We start from the raw sequence: 13,425 nt of genomic DNA on the forward strand, positions 1-13,425 counted from the left end.
CAGCAGAGAAAATCTTGCTCTTTCACACTTGGTCTAGGGACGAAATTTGCTCTCAGAATTAGATGAAATGGAAGTGTAATTGGCAGTAGTGAATATGCCTCGAACTTGTGTGTTTCAACAGAATTTTGCATGCTATTTATGTCCTTAAAACTTATCAAGAGTAATCTGATCAAATAAGTGTGCAAATACTTCCCACCAACAACTTGAATTTCTATAACAACCACCTTTGATCCTCAAGTTTAAAGGTTTGCTTCCATAAGTTGAATTAGTGCAATCCTCTCCACTAATGTAGCTTAGCTTTACAACTTAGATCAAAAGGACTTGACTAGGCTTGAATGTTAGGCTTGGGTTATGGTATGGTATAGGATGTATTTAAGCTAGCTCAACACCTAACCACTTCACTTGTCAAAAACCGAGTCTCTTCCTTAAAAAAATTTTTCTCTTGACCCTCTTCCCTAATTCAATACTCACAAGTACTTGATATTAAAATTGACTTCTCTTGCTATGTTTATTCTCTTCTTTTTTTTTTTTTTTGAACTAAAATGGGTGGAACACCCCAAACTTAGTTGCAAGCATATGTATTTTTTTTTTTTTTCATTGCTGATTTTTTTTTTCATATATTAGAAAGACATTTATTACTATATTATACTTATATAATAAATAGCAAGAGAAGGTTAATTGAAAGTTCATACTCATATACTTTGTGAGCTAATTCCCCCACCCCAAACTTACAACCCAACATTGTCCCCAATGTGGCTAAAAGTATAACCTTGAATTAGCTCGCCACAAGTTACACTCACCGCACTCACCCCAAACTTAATGTGAAACTTGGCTCTTGACAAGTGAGTAATTAAGTTAGGACATATGTGGAAATGCAAATTAAGATTGGCGTTAGATGTAGGATTGGGTTGCACAACAATAATAGGCTAAATGGCTCAAACTTGGGTGACTAGGGAAAAATTGAATTCATAGGGAAGGTTAGAAAAGCTCAAACGTCCAAAGATGGCCTAAATCATTTCTAAGTTATAAAGCTCGCTAGGATTTCGCCTCAAGGATTACACTAGCTAATTCTAGATGCTTAAACTCTCTCAAAGCGTTGGCTATTCTAAAAACTCAAAGTATGGTGGGATAACACAAGCACACAATTGTTGAAAGCATTCCTCATAGGCTAGCATGTAGACAAAAATAACACTTAAAATTAGCATTTTCAACACACAAACCAAGGCACTCCACAAATGGAGGAAAATGGATATGTTTCATCATCGAGCGCTACCCTAAACCAAGCTGAAAACACAAGCAGTATTTTTCTCATTTGCAAGCTAAAACATAACATCACAAACATGACAAAACAACATGATTAATACACATCTAATCCACATAATATTTATTACTCACACAACTAAAGACGACAATAAAAGTAAACTAAGTAAACAATCAAACACAACCAGCAATAACAATTTAACTAAGGAGAAAAAGAAAACTCCCTCAAGATTTGAACTCTTCCCCACTAGAGTCTCTGCTTCAAAATGCTGAAGCGATGCTGATCCAATGCTGTACTGGGACCTACTGCTTCAACATACAAATTTGCTCACACCATATTGCAGCAGCCCCTTTTTTCTGTCATTCCTTGCTTTGCACCAGCAATAAAGATCACCACACTACAGCGAAATCATTAGTAAATGTAGGAAATTAAAAGTTATATATATATATATATATGTAATTATATAAGTATGTATATACTAATTTTTTTTTTTCCTTTTTCTTCTTTTCCTCTTTTTTTTTTCTTTTTCTTTTTTTCTTTTTTTTTTGTTTATTTTTTTTTTCAAGGGGTGGCACACCCCAAACTTAATTGTAAATACATATATATTTTTTTTCAAGGGGTGGCACACCCCAAACTTATTACATAGCATATATATAACTAAATATAATCCTGTTCCTCCGCTCTTGGGTTGCCCAAATGTGATTCACTAAAGCCATGACAACCCGAGACCCTTCTTCCTCAAGCCTCTTCCAATGTGATGGAGGTCTTTGCTCGATCAACCTCACCACTCCCAAACTTCACTCCTTGGCCTTTCACCAAAAATTTTCTTCTTGAAAGTGCATCACGTAGTTCTACCACCCCATCGGGGTACTCTCACCACCAAGAAAGATCCATAACACCTTGAATCTAGTCGTCCATGAGTAGCCTTCATTAAAGAGTTAGCAAAAATCACTTGTTGCCCAACTTCAAACATTTGAGACCAAAATTTTCTACTAAACTTCTTTTTCTTTCTCTTCTTTTTGGGTGGTTTTTAAGGGTCAAATGATGTTTTGTCTTTGCTTTCTTGCGGCTCGTGATCCTTAGCAATTTCTTTAAGGGGAATCTTCTTTCTCACCTTCTTACTATTTTTGAATTTGGACTCCGCAACCATGTTAGGATCCATATCTCCAATTGCTAAGCATTCTCCTATTGCATCCGGAGCACGCATAGGATGAAAGACCTTGAATGTGGCTTGCTCATCTTGAGCTCTCATGGTAAGCTCTCCCTTTTCAACATCTATCAAAGTTCTTCCCGTGGCAAGAAATGGCCTCCCTAAAATGATTGGAACTTCCCTATCTTCCTCATAGTCAAGAATAATGAAATCGGCCGGAAAAATGAACTTATCCACTTGTACCAACACATCTTCAATTTTCCCTTCCGGATGAGCCATGGAACGATCCGCTAATTGCAAAGTGACGGTGGTTGGCCTTGCTTCTCCAATTCCCAACTTCCTAAAAATAGACATGGGCATGAGATTAATACTAGCTCCCAAGTCACAAAGAGCTCTTCCAACATCTCGACCCCCTATAGAAATAGGAATTGTAAAGCTGCCCGGATCTTTCAATTTGGGTGGAATTTTACTTTTCAACATAGCACTACATCCCTCCGTCAAAGCGACCGTTTCAAACTCGCCAAGCCTCCTTTTCTTTGTCAAAATATCCTTCAAAAACTTCACATAAGTTGGCATTTGCTCCAAAGCTTCCACTAAAGGTATATTGATGTGGAGCTGCTTTAGAACATCAAGAAATCTCCGGAATTGACCATCGTCTTGTTGCTTCTTGAACCGTTGAGGAAATGGTAGCGGTGGCTTTTGCAAAGACTTTTCTGCAGTAGAATGTTGACTGGATGCTGTAACTACTGGGGGAATTTCAGCTCGAAGTTGCTGGTTTTTCTTCATTTCCCCCTCTTTTTGGATTGAAGAGGGCTCTTTCTCGCCGCAGCCACATTTGACTCAATTATTTTTCCACTTCTCAAGGTTACCGCTTTGCAATCTCTTCTTGGGTTTTCGGTGTCACTAGGCAAAGTGCCTTGTGGTCTATTCTTCAAATCATTGGCCAATTGCCCCAATTGAACTTCAAGATTCCGAAGAGATGCTGCTTGGCTTTGAATTATAGCGTCATTCTTGGCCATATAATCTCTCATTAAGCTCTCCAAAGAACTAGTTTGAGAGCCTTGAGGTTGGTGAGGTTGTTGAGGTCTTGGTTGTTGAGAAAAACCCGGTGGAAATGATTGCTTTCCTTGTGCTTGTTGTGCTCCACTTGAACTTGCCCCTTGACCTCCCCATGAAAAGTTCGGATGATGCTTCCATGCCGGATTGTAGGAGTTTGAGTATGGATTGTTGTTGCGGTTGAAGTTTTGATTACCCACATAGCAAACCGAAGCTGGATTTGAAGGGCAATTTTCAAAAGTATGCCCATCACCACAATACACACAAGAGATTTCTGCCCTTTGAATGGCAGCGGCTGGTTGTACACTTCCTCCCATATTCATATTCTTCAAAATGTTGGTCATTGAGGCCATTTGAGCGGTTAGAGCGGTCAAAGCATCTACTTCAAGGACACCCGCTACTTTTCGACTTGTCGGAGCTCTATTAGTTGACCATTGATAGTTGTTGCTAGCTATCCTTTCCAAAATCTCAAAAGCTTCATTGTAAGACTTGGAAAGAATGGCTCCATTAGCCGAAGCGTCCAACACCATCCTAGAAGCCGCATTGAGACCATTGTAAAAAGTCTCAAGTTGGATACAATGGGGAATACCATGGTGTGGGCACTTCCTCAACAACTCCTTGAATCTTTCCCATGCATCACTAGTAGTCTCATCTTCCAATTGTTGAAAGGACATGATCTCGCTTCGAAACTTTGCATTTCTTGTTGGAGGAAAGTACTTTCTCAAAAATTTTTCAGCCAAGTCATTCCAATTAGTCACCGAATCGGGAGGAAGAGTATTAAGCCATGCTCTAGCCCGATCCCTCAAGGAAAATGGGAACAACTTCAATCTTAAAGCCTCTTCACTTACTCCTTGTAGCTTGAAAGAATCACTCACCTCCAAAAATGAGCGAATATGGAGGTGAGGATCTTCCGTTGGCGACCCACCAAATTGACCAACCGTTTGGAGCATTTGAAACATGACGGGCTTGAGCTCAAAGTGAGGTGCTTGGATTTCGGGTCTCACAATACCCGGATTTAGCTCATTGAACATAGGGGCTGCATACTCTCTTATTGCTCGGGCTCTATCATCGGCCAAAGCAATAGGATTGGCTTCATTATGAGCACCCCCAATTTCAAACCCATCGGCCATATTGCAGCGTTTTTTAGCCTTTTGTTCCTTCCTCCTTTGTCTAAAAGTGCGTTCAATTTCGGGGTCAATAGGAGCAAGTTCAAGGTCTTCTTCTTGCTCGTTCATGCACTAGATTAAATCTGAAAAAGAAAAAAAAATCAGCGCACCAGATAGGATTAAAACTTTAAACCAGAAAATAAATTGCACAATAGTTGATAATACACAATATTTAGTTTCAATCCCCGGCAACGGCGCCAAAAACTTGTTGTGAAAATTATATACGCAAGTATACGCAGTCACACAAGTAATAAAGTGATAAGTAAGATCGTCTCCACAGGGATTGCAAACAAAGTTTGATATAAAATCAACTAATTACAACTTAAAATAAAAAGAAATAATATGTAAATGGTTGAGTAATGATTCAAAATTAAAATTGACAAGAATTAAACTTGCTAAAATTAAAACTATCCGCTAGAAAAATTGTTTGCAAGATAAAAAATATAATATGGCAAAAATGGCTTGAATAACTAATTCCTTCTAGTCAGGTTTTTTTACAGTCAGTACAGCATTGGTTCAGCATTACTTTAGCAATTTGCACAGAGATAACAACAAATTCCTCTAGGCTTGTGAGAATTTTCCAACACTCACAACTTTAATCCTACCATTAAGCTCAATATATTCCTATATCAAACCAGCAAGCAGGACACCATTCAAGCATTCATTTGGTAAGTTATGCAAGGTAAATGAAATATTCCTATCCACTTACAAAGAAAAGCCTAAATCTAGGTTTTCACTTGCTTCATTCAAGTTGAACTACTAGATCTAGCCCTTCCAGTACAAGATCTAGCTTAGCGAATTGTTATTCATGGCCAAAAAACAACAATCAATTAAAATGAAACTCACTTGAATGAACAAAGGCAAACAAATACTAAAGTAAGCTTAAAATTTAATCATACCCAACTTAGAAGTTCATAGTCATTCAAGCCTCAAAAGCTTAGCTCATATTCAAATAAAAAGATAAAATCCAAGCTAAAAATACTTCATCCATGGCTGCTGCCCAAATTTACAATCTCAAGAAGTTTTGAATACTAAGTACAAACAACAATAACAAAGAGAAAAATAAAGAAGACTATCAAGAAAGGGTAAAAGAAAATTCAAACACTAGGCTTGGTCCCCTCTTCTTTCTTCTTTGTTGTACTTCCTGCTGCAATTAAAGCTCCTCCATAGAAAAATGGCAGCTGCCCCGTACTGTACATACAAGATGATGAAGATGACTCCCATGTACTTGCTCTTTTCTTTTCTTTTTGATGTTGGGTTTTTAGGGTACCAACCTCCTCACCCAAAATAGAAGCCCAAACTTTTCCACTTTGGCCCACTAGGGTGAGACCCCTTTCTTCCATGTCAGCTAGCTGATGCAATTTGAGTGATTGGACCGAAGTTGCTGAGGTGGATAAGTGAAATTCGTGTTTCCACGTCACTGCCAGGATGCTGAATTCACTTCAGCATTGCTTTAGCATTGCTTCAGCAACCAACCCAGTTCCAGCTTGTACTCCTTTTCTTTCTTGCTTCTTTCTCTTTTACCTATCAATTTAATTCCTCCTTTTTCAACAAAATAAGCACAGTTAATTGGAAAAACACACCCAACAATATCAATATTTACAAAACTTAAAGGTTAGATTACTAAATAGAAAATAACACTAAAACTAATTAAAAATAAGCAAAATAAACACATTTTCATTACTCTCCTCACAATACTTTAGTTTAAAAGCATAAAAATTAACTCTATACCATAGAGTTATCAGTTCAGATATTGATAATGCTCTGCTACAGAAAGGAATCAAGGGCTAGATATCTGAAAGGAAGGAGTCATTTAATTCCGCTGCACCCAATGTAAGGTTTCCTAAACTTTATATGTGTTTATTTCATCGTTTTAGAAAGTTCATATTTAGGGTGTTAATCAACATACTTGTGAGTAGATCTAAGATCCTGGTAAAATAATTTCCAACAGAAACCTCAAAAGAAAAGAGATTGATAATGATGATCAAACTTATCTATGGCATTTACGTTTAGGTCATATAGGCTTTGATAGACTCAATAGGCTAACCAAAGACGGTCCATTGAAAAATGTCGTCCTAGGTGAATTGCCAGTTTGCGAGTCCTGCCTGGAAGGAAAAATGACTAAACGTTCTTTCTCTGCAAAGGGAAAACGTGCCAAACAACCCCTAGGGTTAGTGCATTCCGATGTCTGCAGACCTTTGAATGTAAAAGCCCGAGGAGGTTATGAGTATTTTGTCACTTTCATTGACGATTACTCTAGATATAGTTTTCTTTACCTAATGCAAAAGAAATCTGAAACGTTTGAAAAGTTTCAAGAATTTCATGCTTTGGCTCAAAACCAATTAGGTAAAACATTAAAGATCTTGCGAACTGATAGGGGTGGAGAATATATGGATATGCAGTTCAAATATCATTTAATTGAACTTGGAATTGAATCCCAATACACTGCCCCAGGCACTCCACAACAAAATGGAGTTGCAGAAAGAAGAAATCGCACTCTTTTGGAAATGGTTAGGTCTATGCTGAGTTATTCAACTCTGTCTACGTCCTTCTGGGGATATGCTATACAGATGGCTAATGACATTTTAAATGTTGTTCCATCTAAAGCAGTCCCTAAGACACCCGTCGAACTTTGGAATGGTCGTACACCTAGTTTACGCCACTACAGAATTTGGGGGTGCCCTGCTCATGTCTTGAGAAAGAAAGAAGGCAAACTGGAATCGCGAACTGAAATTTGCATGTTTGTCGGAAATTCTAAAGAGACTAGGGGTAGACTATTTTACAGTTACAATGATAACAAAGTGTTTGTTTCTACAAATGCTACTTTTCTTGAAGAGAACTATATTAAAGAAAGCAAACCGAAAAGTAAAGTTGTTTTAGAGGAAATGCTTTCAGATATAACTCCTTCCAATGTTTCGTCCTCTTCCACTCAAGAAGAGGACAATCCCACTCCCTCAGTCCAACCTACTGAGAAAACTACTACCAAAGTTCCTATTCAGAAGATCACCGCTCCTCGTCGTAGTGGGAGGGTTTCAAAAAAACCAGCTCGTTATGGCTTGGATGGTAAAATCAATATGGTCGTTGGTGACGGTATTGAAGACGATCCATTAACCTATAAACAGGCAATGGCTAGTCCGCAACGGAAACGATGGTCAGTCGGCATGGATTCAGAAATGGATTCCATGAAAAGGAACAAAGTCTGGGAATATGTAGACGCACCTGATGACTATCATTCGATAGGATGCAAGTGGGTTTACAAGAAGAAAAGAGGAGCTGGAGGCGAAGTCGAAACTTTTAAAGCTAGACTTGTAGCCAAGGGTTATACCCAAAGAGAAGGTGTGGACTATGAGGAAACTTTTAGTCCTGTTGCCATGCTCAAATCCATCCGAATTCTTCTCTCCATAGCTGCTGCTTTCGATTATGAAATCTGGCAAATGGATGTCAAGACTGCCTTCCTTAATGGGGTACTTGAAGAAACCATCTATATGGAACAACCAGAAGGCTATGTTCTTCCAGGGCAGGAAAAGAAAGTTTGCAAACTAAATAGGTCTATCTATGGACTTAAGCAAGCTTCTCGCTCATGGAATAAAAGGTTTGATGAAATCATCAAAACCTACGGCTTTCTTCAGAATGAAGATGAACCTTGTGTTTACCAACTCAAGGAAGACCAAGTAGTAGTATTCCTGATCCTTTATGTTGATGACATTTTAATTATTGGAAACAATATCAAGAAAATGACTCACATCAAGGAATGGCTTAACACTCAATTCGATATGAAAGATTTGGGTGAAGCAGCCTATGTTCTTGGTATTCAGATTATCAGAAACTGGAAGAACAGATCTCTTGCTCTCTCTCAAATAACCTACATTGACAAAGTTTTAGAGAGATTCTCCATGAACAACACCAATGGGGCAAACATGCCTTCTAGATATGGTATCCGTCTATCTAAGGAGCAGTCTCCTACTGATCCTCAAGAGATAGAGGACATGGCGAAAGTTCCCTATGCTTCTGCAGTTGGAAGTCTAATGTATGCAATGTTATGCACTAGACCTGACATCTGCTATGCAGTGGGAATCGTGAGCAAGTATCAGTCTAATCCAGGACAAGAACATTGGAATGCAGTTAAGTATATTCTAAAATACTTAAAGAGTACAAGGAATCTTGTGTTAGTCTACAAGGGTGGTGCTTTAAATCCCATAGGCTATACTGATTCAGATTTCCAGGCATGTCTTGAAGACAGGAAATCTACATCAAGAATGGTGTTTACTCTTGGGGGTGGAGCAGTGGTTTGGAGAAGTGCAAAACAAACCCCGATATCGGACTCGACGATGGAACCTGAATACATAGCTGCAGCAGAAGCTGCTAAAGAGCTTGTCTGGCTAAGAAAATTCTTAACCAGTATCGGTGTCGTGCCTGGAATGGAAAAGCCTATGGTCCTACTTTGTGATAATAATGGAGCAATAGCCAACAGTAAGGAACCTCGAAGCTACAAGAGAAGCAAACACATAGAAAGGAAGTATCACATCATCAGAGAATATGTGGCAAGAGGGGATGTACTGGTTGAGAAAGTGGACACAGAAGACAACTTAGCTGATCCATTCACCAAAGTCTTGGTCGTGACTGCATTTGAAAAGCACCTTCAGAATTTAGGATTAATTGATATGTACTGATTAGTTTTATATTAGTGCAAGTGGGAGTTTGTTGGATTTTATGCCCTAAATAAAACTCCATTTCAATGTAATCCATTTTATTCAACATCAATAAAGAAACAGAAGTATTTTTCATTCATTTGTGTATGTTTTGGTTCACCTTATCAATTGCTTGTCTATTTGATTTATAAATTCATCTGAAACTCTTTTCACATACTTGATCCTGTTTATTGTGTTGTCAACATATTGGAAAGTAAACATGACTATGTGAATAAAAATTCCTAGATTTATTAGACATAGGGTTTTACTGATATGATAATCTACTACAGAGTTTACTTGCATTTGGAGAAATGCTATGTTCTTTCCAGAGCATTGGTTAAAGTAAAGCTCAGGTTGGATGCATGGAGTATGCATCGGAAGGGACCGATATTGAACTTTGACTTAGATTTATTAAACTTACCGTAATATCTATTCAAGTGAATATCGCCTAATTGATCCTAGATCAAATGATCTTAATCCTGTTATGATTAGGCTCAATCTCAAGAGGTTATTCGTGTTCTTTAATTTGTTAGTTAAGCCTACTTTTGGGTCAGGGTGATACGTACATTTTGGGAACACGGTAGTGCAATTGAGTGGGAGCGCTAACATAAACATGGAATCTATAGCTTCTATTTGGCGAATAGTAAGTAAAGGATGATCTCCTTCGAGCTTGACCAAACGAAAATAAATGGTGGAGTACTCATTTCACATAAGCTGAAATATCATTTATACGGGGTTAAGTGTTTTAAGGATAAAATACATTGTAGGGTGTAACGGTAATTTAATCCCTTTACAGTGTAGATCATTCATATAGAGGATCATTGATCAAATTAGGATTATAACAATGGATAACTAATGATGTGTCTATATGCTATATACTGAGAGTGCAATTCTAAGTTCTATGCGTGGATTCAACGAAGAATTAATAAGTCAGTGAATTTAGGTTAATAAATTCTTGATCTGCTTATTGGAAGCTCGGTTATATAGACCCATGGTCCCCCCACTAGTTGAGATAATATTGCTTGTAAGACTCATATAATTGGTTTTGATTAATCAATTATAATTCTCAAATTAGACTATGTCTATTTGTGAATTTTTTACTAAGTAAGGGCGAAATTGTAAAGAAAGAGTTTTTAGGGCATATTTGTTAATTATGATACTTTGTATGGTTCAATTAATAAATATGATAAATGAAAATATTATTTAATAATTATTTATAGTTATTAAATAGTTAGAATTGGCATTTAAATGGTTGAATTTGAAAATTGGCGTTTTTGAGAAAATGAGATGCAAAAATGATAAAACTGTAAAATTGCAAAAAGTGAGGCCCAATTCCATATTGCCTAGGCCGGCCACTTTTATAGGGTTTATCATCTGATATTTTCATTATTTTAATGCCAAATAATTCAAGCCTAACCTTAGTGGAATGCTATAAATAGATAGTGAAGGCTTCAGGAAATTTACACTTAACTTTCACACTTTTCCTTCAGAGAAAACCTGAGCCTTCTCTTTCTAAACCCTAGCCGCCACTTCTTACTCTTCTTCTTCCTTCATAATTTCGAACCACTTAGTGATTAGAGTAGTGCCCACACACAGCAAGTGATACATCAATCATAGTGAGGAAGATCGTGAAGAAAGACATTCAACAAGGAGGAGTTTCAGCACTAAAGGAGGAGAGAAAGAGATCCAGGTTCAGATCTTGATAATACTTTGCGACAGAAAGGATACAAGGGTTAGAGATCTGAACGGAAGGAGACATTTAATTCCGCTGCACCCAATGTAAGGTTTCTCATACTTTATATGTGTTTATTTCATAATTGTTTTCGAAGTTCATATTTAGGGTGTTAATCAACATACTTGTAAGTAGATCTAAGATCCTGGTAAAATAATTTCCAATACATTTATACTTGGACAAATAAGCAACAACCAAATACTCACACTCAGGAACGTCTTGATTGGGCTATTACTAACTCTGATTGGGAATCACTCTTTCCAAATCACAACCTTCTTCATGGTGATTTTTTCAGATCTGACCACCGGCCTCTCATTTTAAACCTTCATCACCAAGCGCAATCCACATCTCCCATGCCGCGCTTTATTTTCGACAAACTTTGGATGGCTGAGGATGGCTTTGATGATTGTCTTCGCAAAGCTTGGACATCGGTTCCTCGTGTGTCTGAATGTGACCCAATCATCAACATAAATAAAAGACTTGAACAATGCTCTTCTCATCTTAGCCAATGGAAAATAACCCTTGGTCCATCCTTGAAATACAAAATAAGGGACACTCAGTTGCGTCTCAAAACTGTGCAAAATTGTCCCCAACCGACTGAGGCTCAGCTTATGCTTGGGCGGAAGCTGGAGAATGAGCTTGATCAACTCTTATATAAAGAGGAAGAATATTGGAAACAACGATCCCGTGTGAATTGGCTAAAGCTTGGTGACAAAAATACCAAGTATTTTCACCAATTTGCTTCCTCAAGAAGAGCAACAAATAAGATCAATTCTCTTCTTCACCCTGACGGTTCTATAGCTAAGGATAATGACTCTTTCGCTCTCATTATTGAACAATATTTCTCCCAACTCTTTACTAGTCAGAATCCTAGCGATGCACTCATGCACCGCATTTTAACTGGCCTAACTGAGCATATTTCGGAGTCAGAAGCTGAATCCCTTAATAGTATTTATACGGATGATGAAATTCAGAGGGCTACTTTTCAATTGGCCAGTGATAAAGCACCGGGTTCGGATGGTTTTACTGGCACATTCTTGGCCAGGATGTCCTCCGTGCGGCTAAGGGTTTTCTTAATGGGAATGCTGACCTTGGAGCAATCAATAACACTGTCATTGTGCTTATCCCGAAACGTTCCCATCCTCAACAAATCACTGACTATAGGCCCATTAGCCTTTGTACGACCCTTTACAAAATCATATCTAGAGTGTTAGTGAACCGTCTCAAACCTATTCTTAGCCGCATTATCTCCCCTACCCAAAGCGCTTTTCTTCCAGGTAGACTCATATCGGATAATATTATCATTGCGCAGGAGATTACCCATGCCTTAACCCACCGTAAAACGGGTCAAACTGGATGGATGGGCCTCAAGCTGGACATGGCTAAAGCCTTTGATAGAGTCGAATGGGGTTTTCTTCAGAAAGTTATGGAAAAATTTAAATTTCCTCTTCGCTTTATCAACCTTGTGATGACACGCATTTCCACAGTTACCTTCTCCTTTTCCATCAACCAGCAGATTTTAGGGTCAGTCAAGCCTTCCCGTGGCATCCGTCAAGGGGATCCACTTTCCCCTTATCTTTTTCTGCTTTGCTCCGAGGTTTTGTCTGCTATCATTGCCCAAAACACTTTGAACTCTCGCTCTCATAATCAAGGTCTTGGCCTGAAAATTGCTCGTACCGCTCCAATCATTTCCCATCTTTTCTTTGCGCCAAGCAACTCCTTCTGCGGCTGCAACAATCAAAGAGGTGTTACATGATTACAGCCTTGCCTCTGGCCAGATGGTCAATTTTGAAAAATCCTCCCTTTATTTCTCGCCTAATACCACTGAGGATATCAAGCACCAAATTACTTCCCTTTTGGGCATTCCTATTCGTGTCTCCATCGAGAAATACCTGGGCCTTCCCCAATCTTTTGGGAGATCAAAGAAAGAGGCTTTTAATTACCTTACCGATCGAGTCTGGTCCCATTTGAACAAATGGAATGCTCAACACTTCTCCAAAGGAGGAAAAGAAGTTCTCTTAAAATCGGTTGTTCAGGCTATTCCTTCTTACGCTATGGCTTGTTTCAAGATGCCTTTCTCTTTTCTTTCGAAAATTGAATCTATGATGTCTTGTTTCTGGTGGGGAGGCACTGAACATAGTAGGAAAATTCATTGGAAAAAATGGTCCGCTCTTAGCCTTTCCAAGTTTCATGGAGGCCTTGGGTTCCGCTCAATGAAGGCTTTCAACCAGGCCATGTTGGCCAAACAAGCTTGGCGCTTACTTCAGGCACCTACTTCCCTTATGGCAACTGTTCTAAAAGCCCGTTACTTTCCCCGCACCACCTTCCTTGATGCTAGCAAAGGATGTAGGCCTTCGTTGGTATGGATCAGT

At 38.5% G+C, this 13,425-nt stretch overlaps 1 protein-coding gene and 1 non-coding gene across 2 annotated transcripts; one reads left to right on the forward strand and one right to left on the reverse strand.

Moving 5' to 3' along the window:
• Positions 1–3,193: 3,193 nt before the first annotated feature.
• LOC133039735 (uncharacterized) lies at positions 3,194–4,702 on the reverse strand. The gene is made up of 2 exons (XM_061118667.1): positions 4,406–4,702; positions 3,194–4,324 (listed from the first exon to the last, which is right to left on the reverse strand). Exons 1-2 carry the CDS (start codon positions 4,700–4,702, stop codon positions 3,194–3,196), a joined length of 1,428 nt encoding a protein of 475 aa, XP_060974650.1.
• Positions 4,053–4,159, forward strand: LOC115698396 (small nucleolar RNA R71). Its single transcript, XR_004008145.1, has one exon. It is a non-coding gene; the product is annotated as a small nucleolar RNA R71 (small nucleolar RNA).
• Positions 4,703–13,425: the final 8,723 nt, after the last annotated feature.

Source organism: Cannabis sativa, chromosome 7 (assembly GCF_029168945.1).
Source record: "Cannabis sativa cultivar Pink pepper isolate KNU-18-1 chromosome 7, ASM2916894v1, whole genome shotgun sequence".
In the NCBI taxonomy this organism is placed as follows: domain Eukaryota; kingdom Viridiplantae; phylum Streptophyta; class Magnoliopsida; order Rosales; family Cannabaceae; genus Cannabis; species Cannabis sativa.

Coding starts and splice junctions, on each gene's coding strand:
- LOC133039735 (XM_061118667.1), bottom strand. CDS start 4,702: ATGAACGAGCAAGAAGAAGACCTTGAACTTGCTCCTATTGACCCCGAA. Junction 4,325..4,405: donor TGTTTCAAATGCTCCAAACG/GTTGGTCAATTT, acceptor GATTCTTTCAAG/CTACAAGGAGTAAGTGAAGA.